At 39.4% G+C, this 23,642-nt stretch overlaps 1 protein-coding gene across 5 annotated transcripts in view; it reads left to right on the plus strand.

Moving 5' to 3' along the window:
• Nucleotides 1-23,642, plus strand: part of Chst9 (carbohydrate sulfotransferase 9) — a 244,400-nt gene that overhangs the window by 129,275 nt on the left and 91,483 nt on the right. For 4 of the 5 annotated variants that reach the window (XM_078030216.1, XM_078030213.1, XM_078030214.1 and 1 more), the window contains one exon: nucleotides 4,525-4,566. In XM_078030216.1, coding sequence (XP_077886342.1) covers nucleotides 4,525-4,566 — 42 coding nt within the window. Of the gene's footprint in view, nucleotides 1-4,524; nucleotides 4,567-23,642 lie in introns of those variants that run through there. The other variant, XM_040274152.2, reaches the window with a different exon arrangement.

The raw sequence follows: 23,642 nt of genomic DNA on the forward strand, positions 1-23,642 counted from the left end.
GTTGGCAATATCCGTAGACAAAATTTGTTTTCTGAAACCCCTTTTGTTTTGAACCAGTGAGGTATGAAGTCAAGAAATACTTGGGTTAACTCAAGGAAAACACCATTACAGGGCTTCCCTCTTGCAGATTTCTATGACAATCTCATCTCTTTCTGGGTTCTTCTGGTTTTGGTCCTCTCTGTTTTCTTGCTGATTGATCTTCAGCTGTCCCAAGTCCCCTTTCTGGGCTCCAATATCACATATAACCCACTGCAGTCACCTCTGTTCTGAGGCATAATAGAATGGAGAAAAAGAAAATACTCAACTGGAGTCAAATTCTAGTTTCACCTCTAGTTTTGTAACCTTGGGCAAAATACCTAAACTCACTCTCTTCTTCCTTTCTTCCACCTTATTTTTTTTTTATATTTTAATGTTACCTAAATAAGTATCCACAAAAATAACAAATACAATAGAAGTTCTTTTGCTGGTCTTAAGTGATTTGCCTGATACAGCCCTCCTCTTCTTTCTCCCAATGTAACCCATTGACTGAGACTTACATCTAGCTCAACATGGGGTGCCCCTGAGCCCACTGTGAGCTGGCCCCACCTGTGGAGAGATGTATGTGGACCAAGATCTGCTGTGCCAATTGTACTTGTTCATTTAGAAATTTAACCCAATTATAAATTATGTAAGCCAATGACATATGAGTATATAAAAGGGAATTTCTGTTTATCTGAATTGGTTTTGAAAATTCTCTATAGAGTTGATTAGTAAAACCTATAGAATTAGATGTGAGTAAAATATTGGGAGGGGGGAAACCCTTTAATCTAATGAGATTCTGCTTTGTGCCTTCAAGTTGTCAATCCACTTTAATGTTAATGAAATTGAGAAATACAGGATGATGATTGTGAGTTTGGTTTATGTAAGGAAATGCAGACTGGAAACATGTAGCTTTATTACATGCACAGAAATCCTGGTAGTATTCCTATGGGATTCTTACAATATTAGATTAGATAAGGGTCACATAAAGCACTCAGTAGCATGTCTGGTATTTCATAAGCATTCAGAACCTGTTAGCTGTTATTGTGGCTATTATTGATTTAATAATTGTGCATCCAGGCAATTTTAAAAGAAGAGGGGGGGAAAGTAAGGTTAGATCAAATCAATATTTCAAAAGAAAATATTGGGATGAACTTTTAAATTCAGCCACTAAATATTGGACAGCGAGAGGACTAGACTTCACAGTGATATTTTTGTTTTCTTTATTTTTACATCTAAATATCTGTGTGTAAAATCTAGAGGCTATTGATAATCAGATTGCTGCAAGATTTAGCTGGGAAAAAAGTGATTCATTATTGAGGAACAGGCTTTGGCAATCCAAGTGTAATCCTGTTTCAATTTTAACAAATTGCAACATGGCCTTAGGAAGCTGTCTAACCTTTTCCTATTCTTTTTATTCTTTATTAGGGAAGGAGGATGATAAACCAGTTTTTTTTCCAGTGCTGGAGATCAAATCCAGAGCCTTATGCATGCTAGGCAAATATTCCTCTGAGCTACACTCCCAGCCCTGATAAACAACTTTATTAATTTATCATGTGGCCAGAAGAATTACTTCAATTTCTCCTAAGAAAAGTACATATGGTCCTATTTGTGTTCTCTTACTAGAGAGTGAGCTCTACCTGGCTTAGTGTACTATTCCAGATGCATGAAGCTCTCCAACCCTCAGGATAAGGATCAGTGAAATGCTATTTTTTTAAATTGATTTTCCATCAAAGCTCTAGACTTATTCACTTATTAGATTGTTTACGCCAAATTTCAACATGTGAAATGTGCTTCACCACAGAAAATGAAAATGACTCAGATTAAAGGGATAGAATGAAGGGAAAAGATCCTGTTTCAATGGATTGTGTGTGCCCCTAAATAAGTAGTAATTCCATATTGAAACTTGTAAACACGATGTAAGAACGTGTGTACGAGATGCAATGTTTAAGCTCTTATTACTTTTAGCAGCTCTGGTCAAACCCAATTAATTTCTATTATGTAAAGCAAAGCCCCAATTCTGACACTGAAAGTCAGGTTCCCAGTTGTTCAGAGATGAACATTCACAGGTATTTAATTTATGATCACGTACCTAGTAAGTCAGTCCATACAACCATCCTATAGGTAGTTATTACCTTAAAATATAAATAGGAATAACAATGACTCAGAAGATACAGTATGGACAAAGCCTTTGAAGGCTGTACACTCTATTAATATTTGGGGGAGTTGGGAGAGAATACCTCTCCTTAAAAGACAATTCATGAAAGCTCTCCTTCCCCTTTATCAGATCTTTAAAGTATTACCTCTCTCAAATGTAATTTAATTCAACCCATATTTATGCATGACACTTACCTAGGTTTGGGAAAGTTATAAAGAGGAATAAAACTGGGTCATCCCTGTGTTCAATAAGTTTGCTATATAAAGTGGGAGACAGGCCTTTGACTAATGTACTTCAGTCTGTTATGTGTGGAGAGCTGAACTAGACCAGGAAAGAGTATCCAATACCTGTACATACTGTCATTGTGATGTCCCAGTGTCAGGTTTTCAGACACACTTAAGCAACTGGCAGTTGCATAGCCTTTATCTTTGAGATATAACCCAGAGGAGGAAAGCACCTGCCATGTCCACATTTTTTAAGGAAATGATTTGATCATTATAAGCCAGTACCTTAAAAGGGATACCTGATGAGAACAATCCATCATACAATCAATAAGCAACTTACCAAATATCATAAGAGATAAAGAAGCAAATGCATTTGACTTTATGAGTAGCTGTTTTTTCAGCACCAATTTAATTTTCTTCCCTGATTAAGTGATAGACCATATAAATAACAGATATAATCAGTTTCATGCGGAAGAAGATTTGAGGTTCTAGCCTAAACAATAGTCTTATCGCTAAGCCAGGAAAGTGTGACCTTAATCATGCTGCTGTTACATGGGTGAACAGGTAAATAGAAAGTTGCAATTACATTAGAGTGGGTTGGAGCAGCGGATTACATATCAAGTTCCAGCCCTGGGGATCAGTTGTACTGAAAGACCTATCATTTATTGATGAGCTATATAAATGACTTAGAAATACCTTCATCTGAAATGCAGAAATTACTAAATCAAGTAGAACTGCTGAGACCTTATACGAGGCAATTCAGAACAATACAATTCAAAATGCACTTGGATGTATTTTCTTTTAATCATTCTAATAACAAAAAAAAGCATTTCATTGATACAAGTATAACCTGATATATTTTTGCACAAATGAAATTTGGTAAAAACTGATTAAAAAGACAAGAGCCAAGAAAACTTTGCTCTCCATTAGGATTAGAAAAGCAATGCCATAAATGAATTGCACTGACAGTAGGTTATTTAAATGGAACAGGAAGGAAGTACAGAAAATTAATATTCCTACCATTGCTTAGGTCACACTACTCTTGAGTGCTTATTCAAGAATTAACATATTTCAAAAGACGTTTTTAAAAAGCATGCAAAGAACAAAACATAATACATATGTATTAAAGATGTTATATTTATATTTGCATGGTATAGGATATGATATATGTTATGATGAAATATGTAAAATAGGATTGTGGTATATAATATCATAGATATTATCATAGATTATGAATTCTATATTTATAATGTTATCCAAGGAAGAATTGGAATTGTGTACCTGAAAAAGCCAAACACTGCTTGTGTAATTACCTGCTTTCAGTTCCTTAGAATTGTTCTCAGTATAAGCAGAGGCCCTCCTCTCCCCATAGATGACTGACCAAAGAGAAATATAGTATGTTCTTTGGGCCATTTCATCTGGCAGAAGATGGTCCTCCTTAGGACCATCATTAGGATGAACAAAACTCTTGCACAGCTCTTAGTACAGAAGGAACTACCAATACTTCTGGACAATGTAATTATCCTTGGATTGCTTTCCCCTGAGCCCTGTTTTCTCCACCTGGATATTCTCTACTGTTTCATGTCTTCCAAACTAAGGTATCCAGGATGAGCCACTGACCCCCACCCCCGTCAGGGCTAGGAGAAATACATGGCATAGCTACCCCAAGTATCAATGTTACCCAAAGACATGTATTCAAAGTATACAATTTCATACAAAGACTTCAAGTGGAAAATATAATTTGCATATTAACATACTAATACATTAATTGAGAAGAAAGCTAAGAATAGAGGGAAATCATCTTCTGTGGGATGGCTATTTTCCAATTGCACCCATCCCAACTTCCAAACTTTCCCAGGCGGAGAGCTCAGCCACAAAATGGTCATTTGCATGACAAAGTTTAAAGGTAGTGCCAGGTTTGCTAATAAGTGACTCCAAGACTGTCATTTCTTCCTTAGCCCAGAAACACAGAAAATGAAATATTTAATTTCATGACCCTCTTCTTGCCCATGACTGTCCTTGTTACAATAAAATATTAGAGGTTTTGAGTCTTATTCGTTAGAAAGATTTGTAAATGTCTGGATGTGATGGTAACATATGAATTTTCTTTCTCTTCTTTTCCAGGATGGGACCCAATAAATTACTTGCAGCCTGCACCCAGAATCAGTGAGTAACCTCCTCATCATGTTTGAGACTTGGCTACTAACAGATTAGCAGAGCAGCAACTAGACTATCTTAAAACCTCAGCATTATGTCTAAGTGCCTCTTCTGGTGTTGATTACCATCACCAGAAGGCACAACCCAGGTGGCTCTGTTGAAGTGTATAAAGTGTCAGACTTTAAGTGGGAAGAGAAGCAAGCAGACCATGACCCCCTGCCCTTGAGGAATTTATAAAGGAAACCAAAGCCTTCAAAGATAGATTTCTCTGATATCTAGCTTGGTGAATAAGTATATTTATCTTATTTGGAAAAGTTTACATTTTTATTTTGAAAGCATTTACCACGTCTGCCTGGAACATTGGACAGTATTCTTTAGTTTCCAAGATCCCTTCCTTTATAAATATAGTAAGACCTTCTTAACTCAGATGTTGTTAAGGAACAATTTTTGAATCATTATTCTAGACTAAGCAGAAATGTATTGTTGAGTGGTCTGCAAAGAATGGTTACGCTGAGCACAATAGAGAGAACTCTTGATAACCCCTGCAAAAAGACTGCATTATTTTCATGGGTCTTCATATAGCAGTCTTTAGGCAAACACATACAGCTATAAAATAAGGATCCATGTCATTAAGTAGATGTCTCCTTAGACAGACTTTATTGGCAGATCATAGTATTGAAGGTAATAAAACTACATGGCTTTCAATAAATTCCAACTTCCCTAATTCAGTCTAGCTTTTCCTCCTTACCTTGCCAAACTCATTATTTCAATCAGATGAAGTTTACTATTGTGCAATTTGTGTATATACACATTTACCAATAGAAAATGATCAGTTCCTCTTATTTCATTTGAAAATTAATAAATAGAAATTTTAGGTTTTAGGATACCTTTCTGTAACATGAGTCACAGGATGATAGCAGTATATTTACTTCCTTTCACATGAAAAATGTTATACCATTCCATTTCCTTTTTTATAGTTTCATACAACAGGTTTTTTAGTTTTGGTTTTGTTGTTGTTGTTGTTTTCACTTAAAACTCAATATTTTCACAAAGCAAGCAAGACCTCTTTCCAGTACCACAGCAGATTTGAAGTGAGGAAAAAAAAATCAGACTATGTCCTCCTTAGAGCATGTTGAAAAACTAGAATGGTAACTGAGTCACCTTTCACTTCTTTATTCCTTTATTCATTCAACAAACACTAAGCCATGGTCCATGCTTATTGCAGTCTAGGGAAGTAGTGATAAATAAAATCCTTTTCTTTGAATTCACCATGTTGGCAGCTTTTACACTAAGAAAGAGATGGAGACAAATAATTTTCCCATATGATAAGTGACATGTTATCCCAATAAGCAAAGTGCTTTGGGAACACAGAAACCACATCACTAAATCTGACTAGAAAAACTGGGGAAATATTCATAGTAGGTATGACACTCAGCTGAATGAATAGAATTCCTACAAGTAGAGAAAGGAAGGAAAGCTTTGCCAGCAAAAGAGGAGAGATGTAGAGGAGCATAGAAAGCTCTAGAAAAATAGAGCACAGTGGGAGTTAGTAGTGCAGAGCTACAGGGTGGGAGTGGTGTGTGGTATGTGAAAAGCATATGATCAGGAAAAGATGCTTTTGAAGGGTTTCAAAATGACCCCTGGAGCTCAGAGAGAAAGACCAGAGAGTCGTCTGCACAGAGTTGAAACGTAAAGACATGGGAATAATAAATGAGACCACTTGAGGATGGAGAAAGAACTTTCAGGAACACGGTATAAAGCAACTCTCTTTCTGAGACAGAAGGAAAAGGGGGATTTAAAAAAAAATAGATAAACTTGAAAGTGAATGCAAAGAAATCTCAGGAAGTTTATGTCTGAGAGCTTTTCTTTCCCACCGTCTGGTTGGAAAAGCGTGGGATATGGAACTGGAGGACACTACTTTGAAAACCAATTTAGCCACCCACAAGCCATGGGACGTGGGCAGGTCATACAATCTCTCCAGATGTCAATGTCACCATGCATAAAATGGATGCAATGATAACAATGAATTAATGAGTTGGAGAACTTTATAATCATGTGAAGGTACTTCATAAACTATAAAACACTATGCTGAGAGGCAGCCAGAGCGGCCAGAACACTGCTGGGTTACCTGGCTGAACTCTTGTGTATGTAAGAGGGATAACAGTGCATAGGCTACAGAGGTTGCTGAGAGCAGGAAAGAGGTATGTGTGTCCTGGGTGTGCACATAGGGGCTGCAGGACTGTTATCCTCTGTGAGTTATCTCCTGTGACTGTTGTCTATGCTCCTCCACATCTCTCTGCTTTTGCTTGTACTGCTGGAAAAGCTTCCCTTCCTTTCTCTACTTGTGGGAATTCTATTCATTCAGCTAAGCTTGCCCCAGGATACCTCCACATCCATCCCCACTGTTTCTGGAGAAAGAGGGGGAAAAAATCACAATGAGAAATGAAAAGAAGAAGGGGATATGTATAAATGTTTTTAAAGCAGAATGAAGATCCTATTTTTAAAACATGACTTTGCATATAGGGCCATACCTATATGCAGCCACATGGATAATTGGATAATCTGGGATTGGAGGAAATCAAACAGGTACCCTAGTGGCTAAGGGGTAGTGCTTCTGAAAGGGAAATTGAAAATGTTGGTCAATGCAGATCTCAGAAATTTAGAGGCTTTATACTCAAGGGTTGGTGACCTGTCCTCAACTCTGTTTTGGCTGAATGATGCCTTTTCTGTTCAACATCAATAGCCTGTGATCCTAAGATTCTTGTCATTGTCCAAAAAAGTGAGTGGCTTACTCTAAAGGTAGAGTTTCCAAATGTCCGCATGTTCACGTTCTCAACTGTCAGCTGAACTCCAGCCACAGGCCTACTTCTCAGAGTAGGTCAGTGGTTGGCAAGACCCCTGCCTGGCCTTCCTCTCTTCCCACAGCCCACCCTTGTCTCACAGTCCTGATCTCAACCTCCCCTTGCACTTGAACTTGAGTTCTCTAGCACGATGGTTTTCCCATCTTCTCTGGAATAAAAAAGCACAATTTGAGACAAGTTCACCTGCCACCTGCTCCTCAGGCCTTCACACCAATTCTAAACCTCAGCATAGGATTTGCAGGTTGCAATGTGCAGAACTACACAGCCTCCCACGCTTGGACAAGGGTTATCTCACCAGCCACTAGGAAAATGTCCTGTGTCCTCTTAAAATGCTTAGTGAGCCTTGGGGATCCCAAGCAAGAGCTGCCAAGATCTGTCTTGATAGTTACTAAACTTTCCTCAGAGGGAGATTTGAATTGCTAGGGCTCTCATCCTTAATTTGCCAAATGGCAGTAATAAAGAAAATATAGGCTAAATCTTTCGCGTTATTGACTGCTATTTTAATTAATGTAAAACATATTCCTCATTGGGGAACATGGTTGACTCATTCCGTCAGTGATGATTCATGAAAGATGAATGCAAGGTGCTAGCAACCATTCAAGATCTCTGAAGAAAATGAATACGAGCATCTTCTATGAATAATATTTGCAACATTAGGAAAAACCTGCCATATCCAGACGAAATTCTAGGTTTCTGTGAAACCATGACTCCAGAGATTAATTAAAAGTTGGGAGAGCCCAGAGCTTTGTCTTCTGTCTCCTTCCTCTTCCAATCAACTCTTTCTTTTGTCTCAATCTGAGTCACATGAAATTCACCTCCAGGCTCCCTGCTTCCTGTACATTCCTTCAGTTGACTGGAGTGACCTGTTCATGTGTAGCTTGCCCCAAGACACCTCAACATCCACTCCCCACATGTGGGACTTCTCTACATGGCCTGAGCCACACACAGTGCAGATACATCTCTGCCTTCCCCAAGGAAGGACCCATTGATGCATTGCCTCCTGTGGTGCAGACAGGGTGTTTTCCCTCCATCCCATAAATGCCCATCAGTCTTCTTTTGAATGTGCTTTTGAATCACCCATCTCTTGCCAGCCAGACCTCAGTGGCCCTTAAAATTACCATCTCACCCCTGCCTGCTTTCTATTGAAGAAGCAGCTCCTCTCTTCCTGAAAGCCCACGCCGAGGTGGACATTTCTTCGTTGTATTTCTTTGTTCAACCGCACTCTACTTCTCTTTCTTGTTTAATCAGCATGCCTTCCATTTCTGGGTTCTTCCCATATTTTCTTCTTTACTCACACCTTCTTTCTACCCTTCATTTATCTCACAGGTCTTACTGACCCTTGGGATTGTCTTCTGTCACTTTTCCATGTAGTTGGAAGAAATAAGGCATGTCCATTCAGTGGCAAACTGAAAATGAGGACCACGGTGGCATTTCTGTTACATTTTTCTCATTGTTCTTTAAAAAAATCCTTTGCTAGGTAGGGAAACGGCTTTATTTGGCTTTATTGGGCAATCCCATGAGTCTCTGACAGCAAGAAAACAGCCCAGACTGTAACATTTCAGATTTGGGGAATCTTGAGAAAATGTTGTAGGCAGAATCTAAAACTTGAATTTTCTACTCTAGGTTCTATGCTTCCCTAGGATAAAGAGTAGGGGGTAGGGGAATGGCTTCTATTTAATGAACAGAGAGTAATTCAGAATCATTTCTTAGGGCTAATGAACTTAGAAATTGAAATTTCAGGAAGAAAATCTTCTAGCAAGGTTTATGTACCAGCCAAAGGATACACATATTCAAGGGGAATACCATTTTGCATCTTGATAGCAGACTGTGCTCTGTCAAAGGAGAAGCCTACTTTGTGCACAAGGCGTGGGAGACTTTAAGGAAAGACACACCCCTCTCGAGCTATTACAGATGCTCTCATTCAGAGTGAGTTGCACTTGTGCCTTAGATAAGCTTAGCATTAACTCAGAGCCTCCTCCTGGGCCTAGTTCCTGGAAGGGACAGTATCTACTGGTACTCAGTGTTCTTGGTGCTGATTAAACTCAAACAGAAGGAAGGAAGCTCAGCTGGCAGTGATGAGTGCCACAGGTTGTAGAGGTGCGTGGCCTAGACCTGAGTCCATAGTCCATCTCGCAAAAAGAAGCTGAGGTGCTAGAATCCGGGTTGGGTTGTTTTAAAGCTCGCAGGTAAAGAGGGCAGTTACCCATCCTGTTGTATTGATCGCCAGTCCCCGGGCAGCCCCACTGTTCCATCCACACACGCCATAGGGCATGCTTCCCATTGTCAGCCCGAACATCCTTCTCTGTAAATCCAGGATTATCAAAACTGGTCGGAAGGGATAGTTAGACTTTTCTACAGCCTTCCTGAGCTTATGTGAGAATTAAGCCTTACAAATCTTGTAAGATTGGATGAACATGATATTTTTTTAAATGAAGCCTCCACCTTAAGATTCGTGGCCTAAAGATTTCAGCTGACAAGTCCCAGAGCTGCAGAGGAACAGGAGTCCGTCCTCCTTGATGGCCTCCGCCCCCCCCCACCTCGAAGGACCACTGCAGCTATTCACACAGCTGTCAATTCTGCACAAATGGATGCTGTCATTCGCCTATCCAGAACAATAAACCACGGAGTTGTTAGGGTCTTTCTTCTTTTGTAGGGGAAGGGGTTGTACATTTTTATTCTTGTATGGAAATAATTAACAAAGAAAATGTGGCACCCCACAGTTAATTTGGCTGTTCTTTTAAATGTTTTTCCTGGTACCTGAATTATACAGACGTATTATTTTAATAAGCTGATCTGCAAGTGTTTTTCCCCTTCTCATTGAGGTTCGAAGTAATCTAGAGGGTCAAGGTTTCCAATCTTTTTCTCTTTCATTAAAATGATCTGTCATTTCCATTGTGGCTACACCCAAAAGTCAATTTTTTTTTTCCGTTTTGTTAAAGTGCCCTATAGAGTAATTCAGTGGTGATAAAGATGGAATTCTTCTCAAAGTGTAACTACTCCCCTTGCTGGAATAAAGTGGCAATGACATTCATCTTTGGAAATTGAATCCTATGCAGGGCAAGGCTTTTTTTTTTTTACTTTTTGGTTTTGGGGTTTTTTTTTTTTTTTGTAACTCTTTGTTCTTGAACATAACACTAAATTGAGACAGTTTAATGAGACTGGATACATTCATCTTATCATCATTGTACTTTGTATATCAGGTAGACTAAATTTATGGTACTGCATGATATTTTTTAAGGTTTCTCATGCCTAGAAAGTAAGAAAATATGGTCTGGGGCTGTAGCTCAGTGGCAGAGTGCTTGTCTAGCATGCGTGAGGCACTGGGTTTGATCCTCAGTACCACATAAAAATAAACAAATAAATAAAGGCATGTTGTCCATCTATAACTACAAAAAAAATTTAAAAGAAAATAAGAAAATATTACCAATGGTGTTCAATGATGAAATTCTTTTATAAATAATAGAATTTCTTAATTTGTTAATTGAGGTACAATTTATACACAATAAAATGCACAAATCTTCATTCAGTGTTCAATCCAATGAGTTTTGATAATTGTATGTATCTATATAATAGCCATCCAAACTAAGGAGTTGATTCTTACACACTAAATAGTTCTCTTATCTCCCTTTCCAGTCAACTCCAATCCCAGACCCACTACCTTTCTTCCTCTATACCCCTCATCTTCTCACTGGCTAGACAAACACTTTCTTATTTCTGCCCCTGTAGTTTATTTTGGCTTATTCTGATTCTAGAACATCATATCAATGAAGCCAGATAGCACATGCTTTATAAGGGCTTCTTTCATACGTTATAATATTTTTAAAATTACTGCACATATCTTTAGTTCATTTCTTTTTATTGCAGCATAATATTCCATTGCATGGCTATGTTATTGCATTGTCTATAGTTATTTACTGATTATTTTTGTCTTTGGCATTTGAGTTGTTCCTAGTGCAGGGCTATTATGAATAAGACCATATCCACATTTTTGTACACTTTTGTTTACAAATATGATTTCATTTCTGTTGGATAAATGCCAAGAACTGAAATTGCTAGATGAAGGTTAATGTTTAACTATGTAAGAAACTGCCCAACCACTCACCAGCAGCACTGAAAGTTCCATAAGTGCTTCATCCACACTGGCAATGGATATAAAATCGTACCTTGTATGATTTCAAATTGCATATCTCCAAGGCTGTTGGTTCACCTTTTTTGTGTGCTTATTGCCCATTTGTATACCTTCCTCAGCGCAAAGTCTATTCAAGTTTCCTCTCATTTTTGTTGAAAACAAAACAAAAAAAATAGATCAATTGTCTAGTGTTGATGTTAAGAGTTCTTACATTCTGGATGTAAGCATTTTGTCAGATACATTCATTGTAAATATTTCAGTTTGTGGTTTGACTAGTCACTTCATCAAAGTCCCTCTCCATAAGCAGAAAGTTTAATTTGGATAGAAAACAATGAATTTTTTCTCTCTTTGGTGGTTCATGCCTTTTAGTGTCCAAAGAAATCTCTTTGTCTGCCCCTGGGTTGTGAAGATATTCTGCTACTGAAAACGTGGTGATAGGAACTTTTTTAAAATTGGCAATAAAAATGAGGACCGTTCGAAGACAAAGAGGCATGTTTATAATAGCTAAAGCACAGGACTGCTCCTATTCTTTTCTAAATTTGTGATCACTTCTTAATTTACGGGTGTCTTTTTAACTCATCCCCCTTTCATCAAAGAAACAGAAGGTCGTGATGGAAACTTACATGTTTGGGGAACTGTCATGCTTAAAGCACTTGGGAAGCTCAGCGTGAGGTTTGAATGCCCTGTGTATGATAATGACTTTAGATAATGATCTTTATGTCACAAGTGATTTTACAGCACTATTCATTCTCCTTCAGCAATGACCCGCAATTCCAGGGAGACAGAGCAGGCTCTTTGTATCCTTTATCCTCACCTTTGCAGCAAGAGAATGATAGCAAATTATCAAATAGCTTAATAATATCTCTTATTGCATAAATATGTTAAATCATGAATACCTTAAAATATAAACTCTCAAATGCATTTATATATATGCACACACACATCTCCCTATCTATCTATCTATATTCTATCTATATTCTATATATATATGTATATATTATATATATATGTATATATATACATATATATATATATATATATATAAGAGAGAGAGAGAGAGAGAGAGGAAGAGATAAAAAGAGATGCAAACGTATATAAAAGAACCTCATCAGCTTCATTAAATTGATGCTCTAACATCACCAGAGCTTAGAAAAGCTCTAACAAGCCAGGCACAATGGCACATGCCAGTAGTACCAGAGGCTCAGGAGGCTGAGGCAGGAGGATAGTGAGTTCAAAGTCAACCTCAGCAAAAGCGAGGTGCTAAGCAACTCAGTGAGACCCTGTCTCTAAATAAAATACAAAATAGGGCTAGGGATGTGGCTCAGTGGTCAAGTGCCCCTGAGTCCAATCTGTAGTTACCCCACCCCACCCCCAAAAAAAGCTCTAACAGAATTTATCCTTTTACCTATTGTTTATTGACCCATACTGTGTGCTCGATACTGGATATAGGGTTGCAAACAAACGACCAGGTGCGTGACCTCTGGGGGCTTAATGGGGAGAGAGTTCATCAAATAACAAAGGAAATGTTATAGATTCCATTAGATGCTCTGCAGGAATATTGCAGAGTGCTGCAAAGACAGTACAGAGAAGACCTGTTTCAGGGAGGTCTGCCTGAGCCAGTGGCAGAATCAGAGACTTGGACTGAGGGGCACCCAGCCAGGCAACAGGTGGAGAAGCACTCTCAGTGCAGGAAGAGCAGCCGTGATGAGACCCTTAGATAGTCAAGAGCCAGCGTGTTCCAGGGCAAGATGACAGGGCGCAGTGACTGGATGAAAAAGACAGGTCAAGCAAGACAGGAGGAGGCAACATCAAGATCACCGTAGGCCCTGGTCAGCCATGCCCAGGAGTGATGTTGGCAAAGACCATCCTGCTTTGGGGAGTTCATAAGAAAAGCTCACATTCTTTACAAAAGAAGTATGAAGTGTTCATACAGCTAGAAGGGGTATTTTATACTCATTCAGAGGCCCCGAAAAACAGCTTGCAAGTATGAGTGGTGAGGGATAGCACTTCACCTAGACGGTCAGGGTCACTTGCTGGTGTTCATTGAATAGACAGAAGGTCCACAGAAGTGTGAGGCAGAGAGAGGGATGCTGATCCCATTAGGGACATGAGGTGGAGGTTGAAGAAGGCTGTAGAAGGCCAGGGACCAGACAATTAGAAAGACGCAGAGTCTTAAAATCATGTCCAGGACTTAGAATGAGACCATGGGAAGGATACCAAATCTCACAAACCTAGCCTTCTAAGGCAGGTAATGTGGACTGGAGAGAATCAGCGAACTGCACCAAATAATGACTTTAAAAGGACTCCATAGGAATTGTGCAGTTAGAAAAGAAAGGAAGGCAAGAAAGCAGGAATTCTTGAGTGGCGTCCTCTACCCTGTTGGTCAGGTTTAATAAACATTTGAGGCTTTCCTAGTCTATTGGAGTACAGGAGCCCCTACAAGACCCTCTCTGCAATTTGAATTGTTCCAGTCATTCTAATATGGCTATATGGAAGGGTAGACAAGATACATTAGCCAGTATCCCTTCCTTGGGTCTTCAAGAGAGACAGACATGTGACTGGGAGCTTTACCAACAAGGCTGTGGTCAGACTATTGAACGCACCAGGGCCAGTGTCCCCTCCTTGATCCAATACCTTACTGTGGCCAGGTAGCAAGTGCCTGTCTTCCTCCTCTCTAGTCAGCATCTACTACCAAGAGCACATGGCACAATCCCCTCTAGTGATCAGCCGATCCTGGGAAAAGAAAAGGTATGGGCCCTTGATCCTGGAGAGGCTGGAGCCTTTAGAGAACACTGCATCAGGGTAACAGAACATGGGCATGCAGTTCCAGGATGGTGGGCCAGCAGCAGGGCTAGCATGCACTGGCTACAAAATGCTCTAGCGAGGACATCAAAAAAGACTTTTTGACATTTGTTAGCTCTTCTATTCAGTCAGATATCTGAAAATGCCAAAAACAACAACAACAGGGGGAAGAGGATCAGAAATGAATACTTAAGATTATTAATTTCATAAGTGGGAGTCAAAAAACTCAATGTAGAGATGGACAAGTAAGAGATGGACAGAGTCTCAGTGACACTGTGGGCGTTGATGAAAAAAAAAGAAAAATGAAAAGTAGACATGCATTAAAAGAATGGCAAACACTAGCTGGGCACAGTGTTGCATGCCTGTAATACCAGCAGCTCCGGAGGCTGAGGCAGGAGGATCAGGAGTTCAAAGCCAGCCTCAGCAATGGCAAGGTGCTAAGCAACTCAGTGAGAACCTGTCTCTAAATAAAATCCAAAATAGGGCTGGGGATGTGGCTCAGTAGTTGAATGCCCCTGAGTTCAATCCCTGGTACACCCCGCTCCAAAAAAAAATGCAAGGTGCTGGGGATGTGGCTCAAGAGGTAGCGCGCTCGCCTGGCAGGCGTGCGGCCCAGGTTCAATCCTCAGCACCATATACAAACAAAGATGTTGTGTTTGCTGAAAACTAAAAAATAAATTTTAATTCTCTCTCTCTCTCTCTCTCTCTCTCTCTCTCTCTCTCTCTCTCTCTTTAAAAAAGGCATAGTCTTCTGCAACTCTTTAAAAAAAATGCAAGCACTAGAAAAGCAAATAATAAGAAAAATATAAATGTTAAGACAAATCTAGTAAAATATATTGTTAACAATGTTGATTACAAGAAATCTAATAGATGTAAACCAGAAAAAGTTTTCCCTACTAGTCTTTATAATGTGTATGCAAAAAAAAAAATTTTAAATCAACCATTATTTGTTTAAAACTTTTGTTTAAAAAAAAATGGACTCTATTTCTCCCCAAAATCATCTAGCTCTTGATTTACTGCTTTTGAAATCCAGAGGTAACTCTAGAGATAAACTCAGACGTTTGGTAACAGGGAAGACTGGGAGTCTCTTTTACAATGCTATATATATTTTTGTTGAGTTGGTTGCAAAAACATTAGTTTTAACAGATCTGTGATTCTTTAAAAAGGTTTTCCATTCATTGTATTAGATATTTTTTTCCATACCTCCTGAGGCTAAATTTTGCTAGTTGATATCACCATGGAATTGGAACATAAGAGCATAGAACTAATTTCCTCATTTGACTTTTAAATTAGTTTGTGTGTATGTCTGTGTGTGTATGTGTGTGAACTAAAATTGAAATGTTTCGATTATGAATAATGCCAAGATGAACTGGTACACTCCATTGACTTTAATGAAGTGCACATGTTCTTGCAGGCTTATGAATGACAGCCTGGTTGCAGAGTTCTTGAATCTTAATATTTAATATTTGCTGTATGCACATATTTTATTTATGATAATGCCATAATTATAGCTCTTTAATTTTATGAACACAATTGAACTTATAATTTTTTTCATCAATTTTTCTAAGGGATTGACATTACTAAGGGTGTGCCCAACCTATTTTTACATAAAAAAGTTAACAACCAATTTAATATATTCAAATTAGCTAAGATATTCTACATGACTTATTTGAAAGGCACAGTGCCAAGAAATTAATTTTCAAGGAATAAACAGATCATCATTTAAAGTCATCTAGATTTTTAAAGTTTCAATTCTTGGTAACCATAATTTTAAGATGAAATTTGGGTCTTTGATGATCATAGTAAAAAGTAAAGAATAAGTCAAATATTAAACAATAACTACTGTTGATATGTGTAAAAAAGAGAAGCAACTGGGAAAGTTTTAATAATGATATTAATTGCACAGTTCTTTGAGGAAGGATTCTTGCTAATTTTTATAACCAAGGAGTCAAACCACCCTTAATAGTTTTTAGAAGAGTAAAACGTGCTCAGATACTTTTAAGTATATTTAAACTTCATGTCATATATCAAGGTCTCAGGCTCAAGCTATGTTTTTCCTTGTTTGATTATTTTTTGTTAATTTTTTCATGCCAAACTACTAACCAAAGTATAAGAGAATATTTAAATTAACAACTCTTCACTCAGTATAAAGAGGGTAAATTACTTGATTGATGAATGTAGCAATGTTGTATGTTAAAGAGATTTGAAATGAACAATGTATTCAGTCCATGTAACATACTCTGAAAATTAGCTATTACGGTTACATGCACACACTCAGCAAACGTTATGCGCTGCATAAATTCAGGGAATGAGAAATTAGGAACACCACCTTACTTGCTACTATTGGTACACTGCATGTGTCAAGAAAGATCTTACTAGTTGAATCATACAATCCTTTATTTCATAAATGATGGAGTTTAGGTGGCCCTACCCAAGCTCATATCTACTTGAAAGAATTAGGTCTAGAAGCCAACACTCCAGTACTGTGGCTTGACCTGTATGTGACACAGGTAACATTCGTACTCCAGGTGTGTCTCATGGGCACGTGACCTAATTTAATGCCCAGGTTCATAGTCAGCAATGCTTTGACGTAGACGAGTATCTAGTGGAAGGGCTTGCTTAGGCTGAGGTACAACCAGATACATGTGGGCCTGGACACCAAGACAGGGGAAACTTGCCCCTCTTTATAGTGTTGCCCTTATGAAGGACAAAGGCAAGGGCAGCCTTGTCAGTAGAAGGAAATCCACTCTTAAGATCCGAAGTACAGGAGGCTTCGGGGAAATACCAGCTGCTAGCACTTGCTGGCCTTGTGGGAATTTGGATCCTTGAAATGCTGACGCTCCTGAGGAGAAACCATGAGTCTATCTCCCCACTCACCTGTCACCCCACAGGGACCCCAGTGAGTGCATTCACTCTCGCCTTCCAGTCTGCTCACAGATAAAAGTTTGGAAACTTTTAAATAAGAGAAATAAACACAATAGGTGTCCCAGGTTTACTTCTAGACTCTTCTCTTGAAGGATCTCCCGTTTTCCATTTCTACCCTCTCTCCTGGGCCGGCTGTTTATATCTTCTGGTGTGATTTCCTAATTGTAGCCACTACTAATCGGCTAATTACTCTGCTGATTCTTCTCCAGCCCTGCCACACAAATGATCCCCAGTTTTGTTCCTGTCCTGTTCTTGCCTAGGCTGAGAAAGGCCCTCAAAGCTTTCATCATGGGGACCCGGCTTTCCAGTTCTGACGGGGCTCCATCCCCTCCCACCCACACCAGGTTTCTCTGGGCCTGGTGCTCAGGCCATGGCCTGCCTGACTCAGCATTTTTGGAAACATGTCTGGGCTACCCCCAAAGAGCATCCTCGGCTGAAACAATTCTGCATTCTCCAAGATAAAGTGAAGTCCCACCTGTTCAGTGGCAGGTTTCCCTGAAGCTGTTCTGGTTGATGCAGTTGAAGCTGGACTTGCATTTGTCTGTATTCTTACTACATTAGTTGTTAAGTGCTGAATCACCTGGAATTTAATTGCCCTCTGATGGTTCAACTTCCCAGGTGAGACAAAGAACTGTACTGTGACTCTGTCTGTCGTAATGTTCCCTGCCCTTCCCACAGCCCAGGCTTAAGGACCACCTACTTCTGGATTAACTGCTCAATCCATAGGCACATGCAGGTGAAAGATAGACTAATTCCTTCGCTCTCCCAGCAACCTTCCTTTTGTGAATTGGTGTGTCATCCTGACTCCCTTTCCCTCCCTTGAGCATTTTTAGCTCTGAATTCTGGAACCAGATAGAACTGGATTGAAGCTCTGGTTTATTGTATGACCTTGGGCAAGTTGTTCAGCCTCTCTAAAGTCCCTCTACAAAATGCTGATGTATTAAAGAGTTGTTTTACTGGAAGGATATAGGTACGTTAATCCAAATAATTATGTCCTTCAGCCCAGACCTTCATGTCACTAACTACCCACAAAGGCCTAGGGACGAAGTCGCCTGTGGCAACAAGTCCCTCTGGTTGTCTACCTTACACCTCTCTTCCCTTGCCCCATCTGCATGCCCTTTCACGACCACATGAGCAAGTGACCACAGCTTCTACAGCTGTCATCCTGAGATCCTTTGGGATAATCAGGAAATACCCAAATAATGAGATGAGTGTTCTCCACACTCATTGAGAAAGTTCTACCAAAACCAAAAAGCTAGAAGATAGACACATTATGAGTGTCTAATACTGGTGAGCACCTACCAGAGTCAGGAGCTCTATCTCCTGCAATCCTTCAATCTGCCTTTATAACAGGTCTAATTATCTTGGTGTTCTGAAGAAGAAACCTGAGGTTCAGAGCAAGTATGTTTCTTGTCCACAGTCCCAAAGGGACTAGGCATGGAGTGTGGGTACAGCCTGAGGCTGTAGGACCTCAAACCTTACCCTCTTTCCATTCCACATACCCTGTCTCTGTCTTGATGGAACATCAGATCATTCCAGGTGACCCTAGATGATGTCCATCTTGATTACACTAGTAACTTCTAGTCATGTAGTACAAAAACAGAGAGAGATGGACATGCTTCTCCGTAGGTCATGAAAATTGTAATAGTATGAAAGCAGTCAATTGACAGAAGAAAACATGAGAAAGTACGAAAGGCATCTTCACTTAAATCGTTGGGGCTACAAGCCAAAGGCTTTGGCTTTCAGCTTTTGGATATGGAGTAACATTTTGTGATCTTAGGTAAATTGACTGCATATAAAAAGAAAATCCTAATATATCTACAGACATGTTATAAATGAAAATGATTACTGAGTATGATAGAATTATATTTAATAAAGACCCTATTAGTCTTGGGACTATTTACAAGGTCTAAGGCACATAAATCTTCACAGAAAATAAGGTTCAAGGGCAAAACAAGTAAAAATGAGGATAGAAATATTACCTTGATCCTTGTTCTGAGTTAATTGAGAAACTATTCTTTCAAGTTGCATCTCCGCAGCAGCTTATGGTAGTGAGTATTTCTGATGCAAAATCGGTTACCATGGATTTGGTTCTGCCAAAGGCAAAAGGAAAACATAAAGTGGAGGAGAAGAGGACTTTTTCACAGTTCAAGAGTGTGAAAAAAAACTTCCAGAGGTTTTGTTTCAGAAAATATGCTTTTAAACATATTTGATGGTACCTTTATCAACAGAGCCACAGAATAACAAAAGCTTATTTAACTTGTCCTTCCTCTCCCTTACTCCCCAAAGTCCAAGACCAAATGAAGGAGTGCTCTCACCAACTGCATCCCACACATCAGAAATTTATTACCACACTCCCTGGAACTATTTCACCCATCTTTCTAGAATATTTTAATTCTAAACAGAAGGTAGGGAGATTATACTGGGATCTAGACTTTAGTCTGATGATAACCTGGCACTTTTCATTAATCCAAAGATCTCATTCATTTTTTTTTAATTAAGGATTTTTAGAATTTGTTCTTTTTAGATATACATGCCAGTAGAGTATGTTTTTACATATTATACCTACATGGAGTATAACTTGTTCTAAATTAGGATCCCATTCTTGTTTCCGTACATGATGTGGGGTCTCCTTGGTCATGTATTCACATACGAACATAGAAAAGTTCTGTCCAGTTCATTTGATTCTGAACAACAACTTCATAAGCCATAACGCATACAGGACACCCTGCCAACAGGACGGGCAGGCAAACTCCTCACCTCCTCCTATATGTCCCTGGTGTGCCATGATCACACAACTCTCTGAGGTCTCCAATTCATGGAATGGGCTCTCCGGCCACAAGCTGAACCCCTGTAAGTTTTCTTGTCCATACAACAGAGTGTGGTCCAGGCTGACAGGGAGATGAAATGGTCTCGAAGATCCTTTTCAACATGAAAGTCTTGAGATTCCATGACTGAATCAGAGTTACATGTACACAGAGGATGCAACAGAACATTATGGCAAATCCAACAGGGCCTCCTTTCTTCCCTGAGTCCTTGATGTACAGGGCGAAATCCTACCTGAAATACAGAGGTATGTTTCTGTGTGTGGTTGCAGAAAAGAACACAGTAAGCGGGCGAGAGCACTTTGTCAGAGATTCCTTTGGTCTCCAATTTGGAGTTTCAATGATTTTGACAAAGGAAAGGAACAAACAAAAAAACAAGAACCTGCTGCAAACCTCAAGAAGGAAGAGCCATCAAAGACTGCAGCAGCAGAGAAGCAGTTAGAAATGCCAATATTAAGGAATACCTCCTGAGAGCCCCATATTGTGCCGGGTGCTAAAGGAACAAGGAAGCAACAGGGAAAGGTAGAAACAAGAAACAGACACAGGAGAGCAGGCTGGGAGCAGCTGGGTAAAAGCTGGTCTCTTGGCCTAACAGCGAATTCATTTAATAAGGATTCTTTGCAATTAATTTCACCTTTTTCAATGCATTATTTTCTATTTAAAGCAATGTGTGTTCAAAATGCACTATTTCAAAACCAAAAGATGTAAGTTGCGGGGGATTATAAATTAGGCCAGGAACTCCACTTAAATTGATTAGGTTTAGTGTAGCATGTTTAAGAGCGACCCAGTGTAAGGGAGGGGATCAGACCTTTAGGATTTATATCTGATATACTATAATTCCTAACTAATTGATTGTGGTTGCAAATTCTTAAAAGAACCACTTGAGCATTCTGACGTTATTTCTCCACCTAGGTCAATGGTCTGAAATACCTATTTCGTAAATCCTCCAGTTTGAAATTTAACCAAATTCTCTTCCTGTGCTCTGGGTACCATCTCTCCCTGTGCTCCACTTTACCTCCCTGGATGGGTTATGCACATTTCCTTCTTGACCTAGAACCCCTTCTCAACTTTCTTCTTCAGTAAGTATTCACAATATTATAGTTTTCTTCTTGAGGGAGAGAGCAAGCCACCTGAATCCTGTGTCTCCTCCAGGTACAGCTCTTTCCCTTAGTTGCTCATCCTGAAAGACTTTTCCCTACATCCTTTTCTCTCCCCACCACAAATCTCTTCCTGTCCACTCTATTCTGACTTCTGTCTCAACAGCGCCACTGGCTCACATTGGCTAATTATCTCCATGTTGTTACATTTAAAAGACATTTCGCGGTCTATGTGATGGGACTTGTCTTCATCTGATTACCCTCTCTTTCTTGAAAAAGAAAGCTTGCTTCTCCCAGTCTGTTCCTTCTCCATGCTTTGAGAAGCTGTCTTCTTCTAGGAGACACTTCTTGGCTGGTCCTTAGTCCCCTTAGCTTTCGAATCTATTCTCTTTCCCTGCAGATTCCAGCCATTCCCACAGGTACTGGCCATCTTCAGAACAACAGAGCCATGTCATCAACTGCCTAGTGAGGTGCCATTACTGCCACTCCCCTCAAACCTGTTCCTCTTCCAACATCTCTCAACCCACCTAGTTACTTCTGCTGGAAACATAGAACTTGACCCTTCCCCTCTCCTTTAGCTCACACATTCAATTGTAAGTCCTATCCATTTTACCTCTGAAATGTGCATCCTGCTCTCTTTTTCTGTCCTTCTCTGCCCATGGCCACCTCTCCCTGGCTCTCTCTGTGCCACTGTTCAGATTGCAAAATGCATTTTGCCATATGCAGATCTGAGGGCCCCACTCCACAGCTTGAAACATGTCAGACTTCCCATCATCCTCAGAAGGAGATGCAAATTCCTTTACATGATCAGATAAATCAGCCCTTTTCCTACCAACCTTTTTTTCTCTCTACTTCCTATGACTCTCTAGAGATCTGCTCACCTTTGCACTCAGCTTGTCTCACCTGCTCTATCAAGAATGGTCCTTCCAAATACCAACACTGCAGTAATTACTTCTCCATCCTCCCTGACTCCCCTTCATTCCACCAATCACTCCCACCTCTGGGATTGGCCTTAGGATTCAGATTAAAGATCACTTCCCCCAGGACAGTCTCACCTCCACTTAATTAGAAAAGATGTCCAGCTCTGGGGCTGTAGCTCAGTGACAGAGAGCTTGCCTAGCACATAGGAGGTACTGGGTTCAATCCTCAGTACCGTGTAAGAATAAACAAATAAAACAAAGGCATTCTGTCCAACTACAACTAAAAAAATTTTAAAGAAAGAAAATATATCTCTTCACTCTTGGCTATCTTAATAATCCATTGACTCCATTCTTCTTTTTAATTTTTTATTTGTTTTAGTTAGTTATACATGACAGTAGAATACACTTATATACTTTGATATATCATGCATAGGTGGGATATATTTTCTCATTTTTCTGAGTCTACATATAATGCAAAAAAAAAAAGAACACCATTGACTCCATTCTATCCACACTATATTGGGCACATTGAAATTATATAATGATTGGGGCAATTTTTTTGGACAGATCTTCCCACATGATGTTCATCCCTGACTCTCCATCAACTTGCACATTTCCTGATATATAGTCAATCTCAAAAACTTTTGCTAAAGAAATGAATAATGAAGTTTTTCTTTTTTCTTTCTCTCTTCTAAAATCTTTCCAGACACTCAAATTTACCTTCCATAAGTTTCCCATCTTATAAGGAAAAATCCGCTTAAAAGGTAAAAACAGTTTGGGTTCTGTTTTCTAAATTACAAAAAGGGACTAAGAGAATAATAAAAGGAGGAGTGAAACCCTTGATACATTGTATCATTCCCTCAGAGAAAGGGAAGGGCTTTGCTTCCCTCTGTTTAGATATGCCAGGACTCACATGAGTTAGTACCTGGTCTCACCACCCACATTTCTTCAGGCCGCCTCTCTGTCATGGGTCACTTTCCTGAGCTTTGTTGGTCCATATTTTCCTTTTGACAGATATGGTGAAGATCAACAAGTGAAAGTTCGATTTTTATCAATGTGAACTTTGACCTCGCTCATCTTTTAATTTTTTTTTTCAGTTCTATTTTAAACATGTTTTATTCTAATATTAAAGTCAATTAAAAATACAGTAAGGATGCTCCAAATATAAAAAGTCTTATTTGGGAAATGGGAACAATAGGATTGCAACCCAGAACACATGCATAAACCAAAATGGCCTCTAGGAAGTCCAAAGAACAAAAGAAAGCCAGAAGTTTTATCAAAAAAGAGAAAAAAATATGTAAGTTGTATTCAAAAGAAGCTTATTGACATTTACACCCTTTGCAGAAGTTGGCTGGCTCCAACTGGGGAGGAGCAGCAGCTGCTGTTACGTAAAGCTAGTCTCAAAATCACAGCAGGCAGTTTCATCGTCAGGTAGAGGAAAAGCTAGACTTACCAAGTCCTTTCTTTGCATTTGACTAGCTGGTATTTGTGTTCTGAACATTTCCCCTGAGCTCTCTTGTCTCTAT

The sequence above is a fragment of the Ictidomys tridecemlineatus genome, chromosome 13 (assembly GCF_052094955.1).
Source record: "Ictidomys tridecemlineatus isolate mIctTri1 chromosome 13, mIctTri1.hap1, whole genome shotgun sequence".
Classification (NCBI taxonomy): Eukaryota; Metazoa; Chordata; class Mammalia; order Rodentia; family Sciuridae; genus Ictidomys; species Ictidomys tridecemlineatus.